This window comes from Micromys minutus (assembly GCF_963924665.1).
Source record: "Micromys minutus genome assembly, chromosome: 10".
Taxonomy (NCBI): Eukaryota; Metazoa; Chordata; class Mammalia; order Rodentia; family Muridae; genus Micromys; species Micromys minutus.
The window spans coordinates 52,317,437-52,335,402 of NC_137979.1; the positions used below are offsets into that span (position 1 = coordinate 52,317,437).

General features: G+C 51.8%; 3 protein-coding genes across 4 annotated transcripts in view; 1 reads left to right on the top strand and 2 right to left on the bottom strand.

Annotated features, from left to right (window-relative positions):
* The window catches only part of SCN4A (sodium voltage-gated channel alpha subunit 4), a 45,531-nt gene extending 42,219 nt beyond the window's left edge, over window positions 1-3,312 (bottom strand). Inside the window, exon 1 of one of the 2 annotated variants that reach the window (XM_080923246.1) lies at window positions 3,156-3,312. The gene's annotated coding sequence lies outside the window, so the exon portion shown is untranslated. Of the gene's footprint in view, window positions 1-3,087 lie in introns of both variants that reach the window. The other variant, XM_080923247.1, reaches the window with a different exon arrangement.
* A 7,191-nt stretch (window positions 3,313-10,503) lies between these two features.
* PRR29 (proline rich 29) lies at window positions 10,504-12,637 on the top strand (the record flags this gene model as incomplete). The annotated part of the gene is made up of 6 exons (XM_080922926.1): window positions 10,504-10,563; window positions 10,823-10,898; window positions 11,045-11,151; window positions 11,901-12,121; window positions 12,256-12,326; window positions 12,510-12,637. The coding sequence occupies 6 exons, from the start codon at window positions 10,504-10,506 to the stop codon at window positions 12,536-12,538; spliced, it is 564 nt and encodes a 187-aa protein (XP_080779052.1). The 3' UTR covers window positions 12,539-12,637.
* Window positions 12,638-13,293: 656 nt separating this feature from the next.
* ICAM2 (intercellular adhesion molecule 2) lies at window positions 13,294-17,961 on the bottom strand. The gene is made up of 4 exons (XM_080923898.1): window positions 17,825-17,961; window positions 15,846-16,118; window positions 14,227-14,544; window positions 13,294-13,624 (listed from the first exon to the last, which is right to left on the bottom strand). Exons 1-4 carry the CDS (start codon window positions 17,883-17,885, stop codon window positions 13,440-13,442), a joined length of 837 nt encoding a protein of 278 aa, XP_080780024.1. The 5' UTR covers window positions 17,886-17,961; the 3' UTR covers window positions 13,294-13,439.
* Window positions 17,962-17,966: the final 5 nt, after the last annotated feature.

The following is a 17,966-nucleotide window of genomic DNA, read 5'->3' on the forward strand; positions in this document are numbered from 1 at the left end:
CTTTATGGACTGAGTCATCTCCTCAGGCCTCAAACTTTGGTTCTGAAGGGTTTCCCGAGCCTGTAGCTTTTTCCGTTCTCCGGCTCCCGTGGTGAGGTTGCTTGCTTCTGTCTTCATAGGTGTGCTGAATTTAGTGAGCTCTTCTATAGAGCTACTACGGCAGGTGAGACTGCTCTGGACGGTCCAGTACCCAAGAGCTCACTCGTTCCTCTCTACAAATTGTTATCACCCCACTTGATAGATGATGCCCGGGAAGCATAATTGCTCATGGAGTAACCGGGATTGACAGCAGAGTCTTGTCTTAACCACCAGGCTAAACTGCTACCCATAGGCTGTAACCCACTAACACCTATCAGGGGCTCCTGAGCGGAGTCCAGTGAGTTTTACCTTTCCCTCTTATGCCAGGACTCTAGGCAGAGGACCCTGAGACAGGGGCATGGCCTCAGCTGTTCCCCACCTTGCACACTCTTGCCCTTCGGGCTCCGGCAGCCCTCACTCCTCCCCGCCCTCCCCACCCTCAACATAGGGTGTTGGCTGGGAACATCGGAGAATTAAAAATAGCCATGGCTGACACTGCACAGTGGGATGTACGTACGAGGGCCAGGCGTGGTGGTAAAGGTGAAAGAAACCTGGGTCACCCCACCCTCGTGCCTTCAGATGGAACCTCCCCTGCCATTAGTCATCATCAGTGACTGAGGACCCCTGAAAGAGTCATCGGACTGGCCCAGAGCCCCAGAACCTGCTTCCAGACCACGATCTCCACAGTCCCAAGGAAAGCATGGGCCCAACTCACTGTGTGCCCCAGGCAAGTCTGAGGATCTGCTGAAAGGTGTTGAAGAAGCCGACTGTAGGACCCATGGGGTGTGAGGCTGTCACTCACACATCTGCCTCTGTCCCCCTCATGGTTCCTTTCTGTTCTCCTAGCCTCACGTCCGGTCTTCATGGGGAGCCGCTTCCCTCTTCTGGGAGCGATGGCTCTTTCTCTCTTTTCTCTTCTCCCTCTTCCTGGAGCCTTCTCTGAACACTACTGCCCTCAGCTGAGTTACCCACGCTGCTTCCTTGTCTCCCCTCGTTCCCTTGCTGTTCTGGTGGCCGCTCCCCCAAAGCGGAGTCCTTGTCAGGAAATCCTCAACATCTCACTAGGAGACCCAGTGGCATCTGTGCCTGAGTCAGGTCCTGGGCTGGGGCATACAGAAACCTCTGGAGCGGGCTTCCCCTCTGCCCATCCTTGAGCAGAGGAGGTGATCTCCAGTTCCAGATCCTCACCCATACATACTTCCAAACCAGAAATGATTGATAGGCAGGGTAAGGCTGGCCCTACAAAGGTCCCTCACCCACCTTCTCCTCACTCCCTAAATCCCTATACATAATCCTTTGAGGGACACCTGGGCTATAGATGGAGGGAAACTTCTGAGACACAGGGCCTGTGGTTTCTGTCCTCTGTTACCTGGGCACTGTGTGGGGACACAGGCCTGGCTCATCTTTGTCTGGATGCCCCGCCTAATATGGCAGATTCAAAGGTCCTGGGATATTTAGCTTCTACTTCGTTCTACATAATTAATGTGTCTGCAAAAGGTCGCGTAGTGGCCACTGCTGTTCCTGTCCCTGCCACAGAAGGCCATACCTCCTGCTATAGGCAGAGGACCGGTAATAGAAACACCCCTACCTACCCCTATTTCCAACCCTGCCACACACAATGACCACTCAGCCTCTGCCACTATGTCAGGCCTCCTGACACAGCCACAGCAGTGGTGGCAGGTAGCTGATAACATACCTTGCTCTTGACACTTCCCCAAAGTCCAACCCCTTCTCCCTCCTCAAATTCCCAGACCTGTTTATTGGCAGGACCTCAGCAAAGACTCCGCAGGCCTCTAGCCTTCCCAGACTCTGCTGAGTGACTTGTTCATGTGCTAACTTCCAGAGGTAAGGGTGAGGAGGGGGCAGGCGGAGGGTCCCCTCTTGGGTGGGAGGGCTGCCTCTTGACAGAAGAGGTTCTGAACCCTTCCACATACCCTAGCCCCACATTGCTCTGTCCTGAAGATCTCATTCCTACTCATATGAAGTCATATGGGATCCAGGCTGGCCTTGAATTTGTGGCAATCCTCCTGCCTCAGCTTTCTGAGTGCTAAGATTACAGACGAACACCACTATGCCCAGGTAAGACTATGACGCCCTTAATAACTTTCACCAAGTTGACCCTTCTTCCTCTGATATACCTCTTTACCAGCCATTAATGTCTACCTTCTGTCCTAGTGTCCTGACAGCTCTATTCTTAGGAAAGGGGACGGGAGGGGTTGAGGTCTGCTAGACACTGGTCCCCTGACCTACATCAGGAACCCCTGTATCCTCCTGAGTCTACTCAGAGCCCTTTGGGTCTCCAGGGTTCCCATAAGTGGTGCAATCCCATCTCTCCTCTCCAGGTGCACTCCGAGGCTTGGCATACCCACATCCCCCTTAGCTATACATGGCCTGCTTCCCTGGGCCCCCCTCTGCCCACCCCCACCCCCTCCAGATAAAAAGGAAAAGAGGCCTGTGGCTGGCAGAGAGGGCCGGAGGAGGGCGGAACAGTGGGCAGAGCCTCGCCTAGTGGCAGCCGGGATGTGTCCTCCTCTGGCATCTCACAGATTCCTCTTTCAATAGAGCAAAGGAGCCGCCGCCGCCGCCACCGCCACCCTACCCCCACCCAGCCTCCAACCGCTCTCTACCGCCCTGCTCTCAGCAAACAGGCCAAGCCTAGTTACTGTTTTGGTTCCCCCTCACGTCCCTTCCTGAAGAAACCACAGCCTGGACCCTGTCCTTTGGGTCATCCTACGCCCGTCGGGAGCTAACCTTTAGTCACATTTGTAACCGGAATGAGAACTCTTGCTCAGGAAAAGAAAAAGAAAAACAGCTAGGCAGGGACAGAGAGGACAGACGACAGACAGAGAAGGCAAGTTTGGGGACAGAGAGGGTCAGGGTACAAGGAGGTTTTGACAGGGCAGCGCGGGGCGCGGGCGCAGACAGCAGAGCAGGACGCTAGCAGGTCAGCGGTGCAGGAGCAGAGTGGTGACTTCCTTAGAGCCATGCTGGGGTTAAGGCCAGGGTCACCTGTTTCTGGGGGTGATCCACCTCGGGGGGTACCAGGCTGGGCCGGCACAGAAAGGCACAGTACTCACTGTTGGCCAGAAGCAGAGAAGAGCGGTGGCGGACGAGCCCCGCGTGCCGTGCCCACCTCGGGCTGGAGCTCTGGGGGACTTGGCTGGGGGGGCCGAGCCGGCAAGGACAGCTGCTGCCGCTGATGTCACAGGGTCATGAGTGAAACCTGAGGACTGGGCCAATCTTCAGGTGGGTGCCTCAGCCACACTTCCCTCTTGGCGTGTTCCAGGCTTACCCTGCAACTGCCTGGGTTCTGGGACCACACTGACCCTGGAGTCCAGACCAAGACACACCCATCCACACAGGGACACACACACACACACACACACACACACACACACACACACACTCCCCCATCCAGGACCTCTCCTAACCTTAGTAAACATACTTAGGCTCATTTTTGTACCTAGTCTCCCTTACAGTCACTTCTACAAGTGTTCACAGAGAACAAGCTGGTCTGCACACTCACATTCACACACTTGCTGTGGTGCACACTAACATGTGAACTCACTGCACACCAATGCTGCATGTCCATTCTGTCAGCAACACATACAAAGCACCTTAGAGACACACACACACACACACACACACACACACACACACACACACAATCTCCAGCTCTCTCTCTTTCTCATACACACATACTCCCAGGTTTACACCACAGACTTGTGCAATCCTTCATGTTACACACCCCCAAAACCCTACATTCTCAGCCACACCCATGCCAGATTACACAAATGCCACATGTTTCAGACATGGGATTTTATGAAGGGTGTGTCTGTGTGTACGTCCATGGATTCTTGTATTTTCACTAGTGTGACTTGTTTACCAACATACTCACTTCCGATCACATGAACAGGGCCTGCTAGCTCAACCAATAGATTTTCTATCAAGTCTGTACACCCCCAATCACACCCCCACATCCGCACACAGATGCACATACGTTCACATCCAACTGCTTAGCAGGACCACACAGAGGTCCCAAGAGGCATTAGTCTGCCTCCTCCCCCAACCCCATGCTGGCAAGACATCTGTCCCTTCCTGCCCAGGGAGGGGTTGTGGTAGGGAAAAATGAGATTGGCTTAGCTCCCCTGTTCACTCTGTAGTGGTGGCGCCCCCTAGTGGAGTTGTTATGAAGTGTTTCATTTCACCATCTTTAGCCTGAAGGTGCTGTGAGTTCTGTCTCTTCTTTCGGCTCCAGATTTTCCAAAGTAGTCTGCACTGGGCATGTTGTGTCCATTCCTGCTGCAGGCAGCTGCTTCCAGTCCTCATCAGACTGAACTCTGGGCACAGTGTGTTTTGGTAGGCTCAGGGAGTCCTGGCCAGCAGCCACCCTTGTCTTTTAGAGGATCCTGCACTTTCTTCTAGCACCTCTGTGGGCAGAGCCTTGGATGTCACTGAGTCCCTCCTAGGGGACTGAACCCGATTGTGGTTACAGAATCTCTTGCTGGGCCTGGGACTCCCCACATCTTAGCTCCCTCTGCATGGCCAACAACAGTGTATATGACATGTGGCAGGGTATCGGTGACACAGAGCCACTGACACTGAGCAGTTTCTAAACCCAGATGTGCATGTTGGTCTCTTCCACACACGGTCCCTGCCTGGCTTGGGGTTCTTTCTGAGGAGCAAACTCTACAAAGCTCTGTTGCTAATGGACTCCTGGCTTCTTCCTAAGGGGTTGCTTCCAGAATGTAGGGGGAAGCACAGCTTCTTCTCAGATCCTCCCCAAGGCCACTCAGAGTACTTCTTGTCACTCCCAGCCTTGCGGTCACTGGCCACTGTTCCCTTAACAGGGCATTGCCCCTTGACTGTGGATACTGGATAGCTGAATGGTTTGAATGAGAATGGCTCCCCATAGGCTCCTATGGTTGAATGCTTAGTCACCAGGGAGTGGCACTATTTGAAAGGATTAGAAGGATTAGGAGGAAGTGACACCCTCCCTCCAACAAGTGTTGGCTTTGAGGTTTCAAAAACCCCATTCCAAGCCCGAGAGTCTCTCTCTTCCTGATGCCTATGGATTCAGATGTAGAACTCTCAGCTGCTTCTTCAACACCGTGTCTACCTGCCTGCTACCATGCTCACCAGAGTTTCAAGGTTCCAAAACTGCAAGCAAGCTCCCAACTAAATGCTTTCTTTTACAATGAGCACAGTGTCTCTTCCCACTAAGATCTCTGTGTCTTGCTGTCCTCTGTCACTTCAGCTTACAGCCTTGCTCCTTTGTCTCTGCCTTTGTCTGCTTAAAGCACCATGGGGTAGAATGTTCTTAAATGAGGGCTTAGAGTAATGGGAGGGGGGTCACCATATATGAGGGAGCAAGGCTGCGATAGCCAGTTTGTATGAGCTGTGTACTGTGCAGCTCTGGGCACCAGTCACAGTTGACGTATTTTGGCCGGTAGATTTAGCATGGCTGTTTTGTTGCAGATGACAGTAATATGTTGTACTGGCTGATTTTGTGTGAACTTGACACAAGCTGGAGTTATCACAGAGAAAGGAGCCTCAGTTGAGGAAATGCCTCCATGAGATCTAGCTGTAAGGCATTTTCTCAACTAGGGATCAAGGGGGGAGGGGCCAGCCTGTTGGTATTAGGACAGCTCCTACCCGCAGCGATGGCACCACCCACAGGTGACAGGAACCTAGCACACCCATCGCCATGGAAACAGCTAAAGCATCCCCAGGATACACCAGTTCAGAAGCCTGCCTCCACCTGGGAGCAAATGACGTCACAACCCCTACAAAAGACTGAAACCCCTCTCCCTCTCACTCCCTTCTCTTCTTCTCTTGACCCTGACCCCTGTCCCTGTTCTATTAAACCTCTCCATGTGGAACCATGTTGGTTTGGTGTGGTTTGTCTGGGCATGAGCACAGAAATCTAATTAACAACACAGCCCATTGTGGGTGGTGCCATCCCTGGGTTCTATAAGAAAGCAGGCTGAGCAAGCCAGGGGAAGCAAGCCGGGAAGCAGCATCCCTCCATGGCCTCTGCATCAGCTCCTACTTCCTGACCTGCTTGAGTTCCACCATCATCATTGGTGATGAACAGCAATGTGGAAGTGTAAGCTGAATAAACCCTTTCCACTCCAAGTTGCTTCTTGGTCATGATGTTTGTTCAGGAATAGAAACCCTAGGACATGTATAGGAGATGGATGGAGCTAAGTTTTCTATTCTGTATCAAATATTATTTGGGTTAGTCATATTAGGAGACAAATGCCCAAGATGGAACCCACCATGGAATTCCTTCTCTTAGTGAATCCTCCTTCCCTTGGGCAACTGATCCTCTCTCTCCTCAACTCCAAACACATGATTCTGTAGGGCTGCTTATATTATGACAGCCATCCCATTCTGCCATAGGGATGGAGATACCACCTCTGGTTGGCTGATTCTGGGTGCTGATGCCCCCTTCTCTGAGACTATTCGTACCCAGAGGAGCCTCTAAGTCTGTCAGAAGTAACAGGAGTGAACCTGAAGATGCCTGAGGAGGAAGCTTGCCTATAAGAAGAGGGAAAAGGACCCCAAATAGAGGAGAGACGCGGAAGAGGGAAACAGGAAAGCAGGAGTGAGGGGCCACCTACAGATGACATTGGTTAGCCAAAACACCTGACACAGGCAACATGAGGCAGGACAGGTTTAGACTGGTTCACCGTGACATATACTTCAGTCTGTCAGTGTGGGGAGGATACAGTAGGACAGAAGCGCTCGCATCACAGTGGTCAGGATGCAGAGAAAAGAGAGCATACAGGAAGTGACCAGGGCATGGTAGAGCCCCAAGGGCGCACCCCCAATGACCTGCTTCCTCTGCCCACCCTCCTGATTTTTACCACCTCCATCAGATACCACTATGTTGTGGATCCGCCAAAGGATGAATTTTTTCGTGAGCTCAGACTCCTCACGCTCGAATTCTCCCTGGAAACGCTGTCGTCCAGCACACCAGGGCTGTGGTGGAATGGCCTCCTCAGTATTCTGTCCTCCAATTCCGATGACAGTCTAAGTCATCATGGACCCCTGAGTCAATAGGACTGTAAACATGTTCTATTCCCATCCCAACACACTCTCCCTACCAAGGGACAAAATAGAAAGAGGATGGTGGAGGGTGCATCTGTGTGGCAGCAGGGATTGAACCCAGGGCCTCCACTGAGCCAATGGAGCTACTTCCTAGTACAAAAGAAAAGATCTTATCATTCAGATTAATCTCTAGGAAGAACAGACCAGAGATAAACCCTGTTTCAAAATACCAAAAAGAAAACACACACACACATAGACACACACACAAAACCAAAACCAAACCAACGAAACAAACAAAAACCCACAAAGAGACTGGAGAGATCATTCAGTGAGGTTTGGTTCCAAACACCCACCTAGTGGCTCACAACCATCTGTAACTCTAGTTCCCAGGATCCAACACCCTCTTCTGCCCTCCAGGGACACTGTCACACATGTTACACACACACACACACACACACACACACACACACACACACATACACACACACACACACACACACAGGCAAAACACTGATGCACATAAAATAAAACTAAAAATTAAAAACAAGCCCAGTAAGAGCCTACTGATTTTTTTTCACTCAACTCTCTTTGCTATCACTCCACATCAGTTTAGATATTCGACGGCTGGACAGCCTTTTACTGAGAGACTACATCCACCAAAACCTTGTTATTTAGCATTGTGGCTGTTGGGTCTGGGCTATGAGTCAGTTGACAGAACGTTTGCATTCACAAAGCCCTGCCTAACACCACATACACATACACACCTGTCATGTCAGCCCCTGAGAAATACAGCAGGGGATCAAGAGTTCAAGGGTGTCCTTGGGTACATATGGAACTTGAGGGCAGCCTAGGCTGAGACCCCATCCCCTCCAAAAAAGTGTGTATATGTGTGTGTGTGCATTTTTGTGTGTGTGCATGTGTGTATATGTATATATGTGTGTGCATGTGTGTGTATATATGTGTGTGTATGCATGTGTGTATGTGTGAGTATATGTGTGTATGTATATATATGTGTGTGCATGTGTGTATGTGTGTGTGAATATATGTGTGTATATATGTGTGTATGTGTGTGCATGTGTGTATATATGTGTGTGTGTGTGTGTGTGTGTGTGTGTGTGTGTGTGTATGTTTGTAGGTTGATTTCGAGGTGATACATGATTGGACAGTAGACAGAGGGGTTGGGACAAAGTTTTGGTGAGGGGGGGAGAAGGTGAAAGCGGGAGGTTCAAGAAGGAACAACACGGAAGCAGACATAGATGTTTCTCTTGGCGCATCCCTATATGGATACAGGTTGTTACGAATATTTTATAAGGGATGGAATTGTACAGGATGATTTGACTCATCTAGGTGGGCAAATTATATCTTACCAATTTAATCAGAGTGTTTTGGTGTGTTCTTTGATGTGGCGACTTAATTGAGTTCAAAAGAGGGTCTATCAGTGGGACACACTAAGCCCGCCATGGAGTTGGGATGTGTGTGTGCCAGGCTTGGCAACAGCCCGCCAAGGGAAAGTGAGTGAAAACAACACATTGGGGCGGTCATGGACCACTCAGATCAAAAGTGGACAGGGTGGGCAGAACTTGGGTCAAAGGAAGTTGGGGTCTGCAGGTACTTGGGGGTGGCATGGAGCTGCTGAGATAAAGATGCACCACAGTGCCATGTGGCCCCACTGGTGCCAGCAATAGTGCGGGATAAAAGGTTACCACTTTTTAATATTTACTGTAACATGTGTGAGCATGTGTGTGTATGTGTGTGTGCATGTGTGTATGTGTGTGTATGTGCATTATATATTGTGTGTGAATGCATATGTATGTGTGTAAGCATGTATGGGTATGTGTGTGTGTGTGTGTGTGTGTGTGTGTGTGTGTATGTGTATCTGTAGGACTGGGGTAAGACATAAGGAACAAAATGATTCTTCCAGCCATGGCTGTGCATGTCACCCTTTCTCTCCTGCCGACACCAGCTCGTAGGCCGATTACCCACCCAATGATACCTTCATTCCCTATCTTGGAACCTCAGCCTTCATCACAACAGTCCCCAACCTGTGGGTCATGACCCCTTTGGGGAGTGAATGCTCCTTTCACAGGAGTCACAGCAGACACCCTGGATATCACACCACAATGCATAACAGTTGCAGCATTACTGTAGTGGGTCACCACAGCATGAGGAGCTGCATTAAAGGTTGCAGCATCAGAAAGGCTGAGAGCACCGCTCTGTTGGGAGCTAATTTCCTGGGCACAGTGATTTCCCTTGGCTGTTCTTTCTACCTAACCCTCATGCCAAGTCCCTGAGGCTGCCCTGGGGTGGTGTTGGAGAGCTGGGGTGGGGTTTGGAGGCTGTCACTGGATCTCTTGTCCTTCCTAATGTGGCCACATTGAAGATTCTCCTTTCTCTAGGTTTTTTATTATTAATTTGCCTTCTTTATTGGTTTATTGAAGATGGCTGACTAGGGCTGAGAGGGCAAAGACTGACCATAGTAAAATCCAGCAACAGGATCACTAACAGACAGGGACAAAGAGAAGATGGGACTGTTCCTTCTGGATCTCCACTCCAGGACTCTGGAAAGGGGAACAGAAGTGGAGGCTGGGGGAAGGGTGAGTCTCTGGTGTTAATCCCAGCTTCCTGTTGGGATTGTCTTCAACGGCTGCACAGGGCCTATCTTCGGATGTCACAGCTGTGGAAACAGATCTCTCCTCTCACCTGTTTTTACGCAGTAGACACTTCACTAACTTCCTGTCAGAAGAATGCAAGCTTTGGAAACTGAAGACATTGCTGTGGGCTCTGGTCTGGACGGAACTGCCCATCTCTGAGAGGGCAGTAAGTGGCTCACCTCAGCCAGGAACTCAGCAAATCTGCAGGGCAGAAGTGAAGAGTCCCAGGCACTCTGGACTAGAGCCCCAGCCTGTTCTGTAAATTTGCCCAGGGTCTGCCTGGTCCCCTCCAGAAAGCACTGGGTCCTTAGGATCCCCTAAGCATGACTGAGTCTACCCTCCTTATTGATTCAAACATTCATGCCAGGTCCTATACGTTTTATTCTTGTGGGACCAGGAAACCAAGCCACCCTAGCTTCTCACTCAACAAACATGGGCGCCCCCAGGGTTAGCACCAGCACCAGGTGCAGGAAGAGTAGGGCCAAAGTCTGGGGAACCCCATTCAGGGGCCTCCCAAGGTTGATCTCCAGAAGAGATACCCCCGCCCCCACCCCCGCCCCCGAACACACACACAAGCCAGAAAAAGAAGAGGCCAGGGAGGAGACTTGGGCTGTTTCCTAGGCACCAGATGTCCTGGGCTGGGCGGGTTGGTGTGTACTCTTGGGAGGAGCCCTCCCTGGCGTCCCCAGAGCTGCTAAGGTAACTAACCTGCTAGGGCATGGCCTCCCTCTGGAATGGGAGCTGGAGAGGTGCGCCAACACAGAGTGCAGCCCCTACGGTGAGGCTGGGGCCCAGGAGCTTACTGTCTTAAATGGGGCAGTGGGAGATCTGGGGGAAAATTGTGGGGCTGGGGTGGAGTAAACTCTAGGTTACATATGAGATGGTGGGAAGGGAGGTCCCTAATTAAGAGGCAGAGAATAGATTTGGAGGAAGGGGCATCGTGAGGTGCAGAGACAGAGAGAGGGAAGTAGAGGGCTCCTGACATTCCCCATCCTCATCTACTTGGTTTGGCTGAGTCTCCCCAACCACATCCCCAGCCCTGGGTGACCATCTTGCAGCCTTTTCCTTGGACAGTCCCCTCTCCTCAGCCTCCACATAACCGAGTCAAGGAAGGTAACTGTCCTGGGTCACTCTCCTGACTCCCCTCCACCACACGTCCTTGGGGTTTTCTTCTGCTGGTTCCTGTATAAACACAGTCGGGCCTGGGAGGGAAGGGACTGTGTGGAGGCTTGGTGGGCCTGTTGAAACCTGCTCCCCAGACCTGCTGGAGCTGATGATGCTGCAGAATGCTCAGATGCACCAGCTGCTACTGAGTCACCTGGTAGCAGATGCTCTGAACCCAGGGCCAGAGTGGCCCAGCCCACAGGTAGGTCAAAGTGGGGGCCAGGGTGGGGTTCTATATGGGGATTCTTCCAGCTGGAGACAAAAAGCTGAGGCTAGAGTAACAGGAAGCTAGCCCCTGTCTGCCTGAGTCTCTGGCATCTACCGTGTGCCAAGGCCTGGTCAACTTCCAATAGGAAGGAAGTTTCCAAATCTCCACTACTGCCCAGATCTTGTCTTCAAGATTTTCCTTCTGGATATTTCCCGGTGTGCCCCAGGCCCCAGGAGGACAGTAAAGAGATGTGAGGGCTGAGAAAAGAGAAACCAAAGGAAAGGGGGCTCTAGGAAGCCCAGAGGGGTTCAAGGAGGAGGTAAATCCTGAGGTAGGTGTAGATCCTGAGTTGTGGCTTCTACTTCTCAACCCTAGGTCCTCTGAGACCCTGAGATAAATGTCTCCCTTCTGTGAGGGGTCCCAAAAGATGCAGGAACAAAGGCGGATTTGTAGACTTCCAGTACCCACTCTGGAGTCCCTGGGACATTTCCAGTCAGTTCCGCATTCCCTCCTCCCCTCCTGTTAGCTCTGATGCTCTTAAATGAATGGCTTAACCTCTTAGAGCTTCTGTTCTCCTCTCTGCATATTGATGGGGTGAGCATCTCCAAATCGCCTAGCTAGCATGTAGCTCATGGAACAGTTTTTACCCTGAGGTAGTGTTATTTATGCAGAAATAGCTGAGGGCGTGGAGCAGTGGAGGCAGGAGGGTCAGGCCTGAGTCATCAACTTTGCACAACCCCCAGGTCCACACAGACAGCCATGAGGAGCAGACGGAGGAAGAGATGGAGATGCAGGAGCAAGAGCCTTTGGTCTTCCACCATCACTACTTGCCTGGCCCAGTGACTTCCTTGGGCTCCGTGTCACTCTGGCCAGCCTCCTTCCTCCCTATTCCCCCACATCAGCCTCCCTGGCAGGGTGCACCCAGGATTCAGCACCAGCCCCCTGCCTCCAGGCAAGAGGAGGTGTAAGTGAGACGGGAGGGGCGTGGCCTGGGCGTGGCCATGTTCCGGCTCCTGGTCGGAAAGGAGTTTGGGGAGTAAATCCTCAGATGTCATCCTGAGCCTCTGAAGGGTCTTTCCTTTCTCTCTCCCATCTCAGGAGAGATGTGCCCCCACCCCCACCCCCCAGTGCAACGGGGACTGTTGGTGCAGATGTACCTCCGGCTTCAGGTAGGGGCTGGGTGGGTGGGCAGTTGGACCTGACCTGGGGCAGGCCGTGTGCCCTCTGGATGGGGGTGGGAGGTGTCCTGCCAACACATCTCTAGACGCTACCTTGTCCCGTGTCCCATTTTATGTTCCTCCTTGGGGTCCAAGAAGGCAGGAAGGACCAAGCTGAGGGTTCTGTCTTTCTAGACTACTATGATGCCGAGAGCCTGCCATGAAGACATGTTCAACAGGCCTCTCACCCTCTGCACGGGGCCGCCGAACTCTGGAGCAACTCTGCCCATGCTGGCCCTTCTTACCCACTCTTCCCACCCACCTTTCCCCCATCTCCCACCCCCTCCCCCCGCAAGCCCTCCTCCGGCTCTCTACTGCCATCTTGTGCTGGCTGCTCTGGAGTAAAAGCTCCTTTAAGCCCAACCACGACCCAGAAGCCATGTAAAACCAATGAATTGATCCTCTGTTTCCTTTCTGGACCAGAGTAAGGCCCTGATACCAGAGCCCACCTGGTCTCTGCTCCCTCTGTGGAACGATGAAGACTGTGTCTTTACCCCTGGGCCTGAAACAGGGGAAGAGGGAAAAGGATAGCTCATAGCTCCAAACTCCTTAAGACTCCCGGAGGTCAACATGGACCAAGAGGGGTCCAGCTCAGGGGGCTCCCTTCCGAGCCTCCTCTCACTGTTGGCAGAAAGGAGAGTCAGGGCTGTGTCCTGATTCAACCAGGAGCAGCATGAGGTCCCCAGGGTCCAGTGTGAACAGAATGTCCACCACCTCATGGGACCTCAGGAGAAAATAATTTGCTCCTAACGGTGTGGGCTATATCTGGCGTCTGGATGCAGAGACTCTGAAAAGCCCCAGGAGAGATCAGGGGGAGGGAAGAGCAGAGGAGATACTGGGTGTGGACAGGTAACACTTAGTACCTTCCCCGCCATGGGTGTTGACTGTTAGCCCAGGAGCAGTCATGGCAGGCACAGGGTGAAATCCAGGTATTTGTATTGAGGCTAAAAAAGAAAATGTCTCTCAAATCTTCTGCCACGGTCCCTCGGCCAGTGCTGAACCACACCTTGAAGGCACCGTGTTGAGTTCCAGTAACCACCAGGGACCTGGCAACATCAGCTCACATTAGGGATGAATCCGGAAGGCTCGGGGCAGTCTCCTCCAGGCGGCTAGCACCCCATAGGTGCCTGTCTGCCTCCTGTGCCAGTGCTGGCCAAAGATAAAGCAGAGCAGGACTGATGTCACGAATAAGAACAGCAGTACTGACACCATCACGATGATGATGACCGTCTGGTTGTCCTTTATCGGCTCTGGGGAGGCAAAGAGGCAGTAGTCTCAGAGACTGTCAGACGCCGGGGCCCCAGGAGTCTGCCCATCTCCTTGTCCACTCATACATTCCATAGTCAGTCCAGTAGCAGTGAGTAGTGATATAAGGTGTCTGCCCCCCAGAGTGACATCTAAGAGGAAGGTGGCCGACGCTCTAGGCCATCAGGCAGAGCAGATTCCGTTCTTGCCCAGCGGCCCCTGACACCGTATATAGTAGTCAGGTACCACGGCCTGGAGGAAGTCATGGTCGGGTTTAGACCGTGCCTTTCTCAGGCAGAGCTGAGTGAGCTTCAGGTGAGTTCGCTGACAACAGGCTTTGGCTATGGAGAGTAACCAGGGAGGGCTCACTGCCATGGTCAAGGCTACGCAGATCAATAATGGCCAAGCCAGCTGGCTGAGCTCTTCTGGAAAAGTTAGGATTCAGCTTGAAACTTGGAGAGAGACCCAGGGAATTGGGGTATGAGAGGGAGCCCTCAGGATTACATGCATACACCAGACCGCCTAAGTGTAGGGCTCGAAGGTTTTCTCTCCCCACGTTGCCAAGAAGTGCTACCTCTAACCCTCTCAGCCAATAGACTCTCCTTACCAAAGACTTCAAGGATCTGGGACTCCGAGATGCTACGGATGATATACCCACCATGGGGCCGTAGATCCAGCTCAGCCTGGCAGGAAAAGTTGAGACCATCTTCTTTTAGAGCTGTGCTGTTGAATATGACTGTGACCTCTTGGGGGACAGTTTCAGCTCCCTCAAAGGTCTGGTTCTTCAGGGTCTCTCTGCCACGGAGCAGAGAGAGGGTGAGGCTGTCAAGGGGTTTCACAGGGGACACCTTGCACTCAATGGTGAAGATGTCACCCACAAAAACCCGAGGGGGCTGCAGCTTCAGTGTGACCTGAGCTGGAGGCTCTGCAGGGAAAAAAAAGGAAGGCCAGTCAGGATGGAACTGTGTTCACACAGGTCCAGTCTGGCTAAGGCCCATCTCCTGGTATCCCAGATTCCTAGAGGAAATGGGCTTGGCCTGCTCATGGGAAGAGGGGGGAAGAGGAAGAGGAAGTGTGGGGTACTAGCTCTGTGGACGTGGTTTGGAAAATAGAAAAGGGGTCTACACAGAGAAGATGCAGAAATTATACAGCCAACTAGAAAAATATTTAAAAACAAAACAAACAAACAGACAAACAAAATCTGGCACAGGGCACAGGCAGCGCACACCTTTAATCCCACCACTTGGAAGGCAGAGGCAGGCAGTTCTCTGTGAGTTCGAGGCCAGTCTGATCTACAGAGCTAATTCCAGGACAGCCAGGGCTACACAAAGAAAGCCTGATTAAAAATAAACAAAACAAGCAAATTAAAAAAAAAAACCCAAAAAACAAAAACAAAAAACTCTGGGCCTGTTTCTATCCTCTGCAGACACTAAGCACAAATTTCAAATTAAACAGCTGGGTGTTTGTGTTGTGAGCATTTGGGGAGCACGTTAGGAGCTGACTGAGCTTCCTCATGATGCTGGGGCAGGAGTCAGGTTTGCCTCGCTTCTCCAGTCAGATGGATGACCAATATAATCGCAGATCCACTGAAGGAGGACTTTGGTGGTTCCCTGAGTCCCTTATAACTTAGTGCTCCTGTCCTCCATTCACCCACCTAGGGCTTAGGCCATCTTTATATCCTTTGACCCATCAATGTTGGTAATGGGTCACAGGGAGACACCTAGGGCTAAGACGCCGAGAGAATCCTGGCCTACCCTGGCAGGTGTGTAGACAAGGCTCACACATGTGCCAAGGTCCTTGGAGGAACATGAAGAATACTGCTTAGTACCTCCACTTCCCCCATGAAATGAGGGAGCTACTAGAGAAGGCTAGCTCCCCTCATCTACTCTCTGCTTGTGATGGAGTGAGTGCTCTAGTGGCTGGACTGGGGTAGGAGGTGATGTCAGGGTCTGTGCAAACCTGGGCTGAACTGCCCTTCTTGGAGCAAGGGTCAAAACCTGCACAGTTTCCTTCTGAGGTACAGGAGGACACATGGAGTTCAACCAGGAGTGTAAGCAGATCCTGAGCCAACAGGCCTGGCCTGCTTGTGGCTCAGGAGCCGAGGAAGATGAGTCCCATGATGAGAAGACCCAGGAGAGGTCACTGAGCAGTTAGTGTGTAGTAGGAGCGGCAGTAGTAGACATGGGCGCTGTGCTGGAGAGTAGAGACCCACTCATAGACACTCACGGTACACACTGATTTTGAGACCCTTCATGAGCTGCTGTCCCGAACAGGTGAAATGGCACAAGAAGTCCGTGTCCTCGGTGATGTTTGAGACTAAGAACTGTTTCCATTTCCCATGAGGGTGCTGTTCCAACAAGATCTTGTTTGTGGGGGTCTCCAGACCACCAGTGTCGGGGGCCGCACAGCTGGTGCTGCAGTTGACTTTCAAAGACTCCGTGGCTTCTACTATCTGCTTCTCGGACCATATGTAGACCTCAAAGGCCTTGTTAGCAGACCCTGTAAGACCAAGAGCACAAGGCAGCAGATGTCTCTGATGCCTGCCCTCGGGGCTCTATTACCAGTGGTTGTAATTAAGGCCCAAGGAGACAGGTCACCTTTGGTGGGTTCCTTTGTTCTTTCCTCCAGTCCCTATATCAATCAGCCCTAGGTCAATCTTCCTCAATCTACTTTTGGCTTCCTTAAGCTCCAGTACAATGTCCCTCTGAGGATGGAGGTAAACTCTGAGCTCACATAATCAGAGAAAACTGCCAGGGTGCCCTTTGGGTGGTGGCAAAGCTTCAGGGAAAGCGAGTAGAGATAGTGGAGAGGCTCCATTTTTAATAATGTGGCTAATAAAAGATAATGCTGGGCTGAAGAAATGGCTCAGTGGTTAGAGCACTGACTGCTCTTTTAGAGGTCCTGAGTTCAAATCCTAGCAACCACATGTTGGCTCGCAACCATCTGTAATGGGATCTGATGTTCTCTTCTGATCTGTCCGAAGACAACGACAGTGTACTCATATAAATATAATAATAAATATATCTTTAAAAAAAAGATAATGCTATGGGGGCAAAGACAGAGAGAGGAGCCTTGCATGTGCGTGGGAGCACGTTCCAGATAAAGGGAACCAACTGCTGGCTTACAGACCTGCCATTGGGAGCGTGCTTGCACAAAGCAATGGAGAGCCAAGATGACCAGACCTTAGCTAGGAAGAGGAATGTTAGAGACAGGGCCAGAAAAGCAACAAGCCACCTTGAAAAGGACCTGTTGTACTAAGGACTCGTAGTTTATGCTAATGCTCCGTAGACATTTCAGAGCCGGGACATTCAGGCTGGGCCTGAGTTTCGCATGTTACTCTTTCTGCAGACCACATAGCCTTGTGCAGGACAGACATTTGGGATGTTCCTGGTGTAAGACGATGGGACCCTCAGTGTCCACTTCCAATCTGTGAGGACCATGAAGGTCCTGGGTCCTGGCCCGTAGGATCCCCACACATGACTTGTGCTTTCTACCTTCCCGCATAGCCCACCCAGCCATCAGCTAGTAGCATGCAATTCAGAGGCAAGAGGGGCTTTCCACGTAGACAGTGCTGGATTTAAACTCAATGTTTGCCATGCAGTGGGTTGGGTATATTCTTTCTGTGTGCCTCAGTTTCTCCACTTGTTAAGAGGGCTTGTGTGCCCTCCCCTGGATCCTGAGTGCACTCAGGCTTGAAAACGTTTGGCAGGTTGTCTAAGACGTGAGACACTCAGCGTGTCTAGGCCACGTTCTTCCGAGTCTCCTTGACCCCTGCAATGCTTTCGTTTTTCATTTTGTTGTCCTAGTGAGAGCAGTGTCTTCTGCTGCCCTCTGCTGTCCACTAGGCCCCTTTGGCACGCTGCCTCATCTTCACTTGGACCCTGGCATCCCTTCTGGAGTCTCCTATTTACCCACTGCTCACCACCACCCAAACTCTAGCCCGTCACATCAACATTCATTGATGAACGTTTGATGAACGTTTCATCACCATTCTCAGATCTCTGAGTTTGTTCCCTCTAGTATCCAAGAGGCTGTGATCCTTGTCCAAAGCCATGAGAAACCAAAGCAGGGCTGGTAGTCCTCCTTACCAAGGTGGAGAGGCCCCTGTGGCCGGGATGTCCCCTTCCTCAACCTGATGCCCAAGGAATATCAAAACTTCCCACGCTACAATGCCACGTGCTGGGAACCCCGGGGGCCCGGCTTACCTGGGTTGGAGAGCAGGACAAGAAGCGCTAGAGACAGGCTCCAGGAAGCAAAAGAAGACATCTCAGGTAGGGTCTGTGGGGTCTGTGGGCTTCAGGAGCACAGCTGCCTGCAGGGTTAGGGGAGAGATGTACACTACAGGTC

What these genes read in the sequence shown, in the direction of transcription:
- ICAM2 (XM_080923898.1), bottom strand. Translation starts at nt 17,885, where the DNA reads ATGTCTTCTTTTGCTTCCTGGAGCCTGTCTCTAGCGCTTCTTGTCCTG. An exon ending in TGTCCTGCTCTCCAACCCAG is followed by an intron (nt 16,119 to 17,824) that starts GTAAGCCGGGCC and finishes TTGGTCTTACAG; the next exon opens with GGTCTGCTAACAAGGCCTTT. An exon ending in TCTCAAAATCAGTGTGTACC is followed by an intron (nt 14,545 to 15,845) that starts GTGAGTGTCTAT and finishes TTTTCCCTGCAG; the next exon opens with AGCCTCCAGCTCAGGTCACA.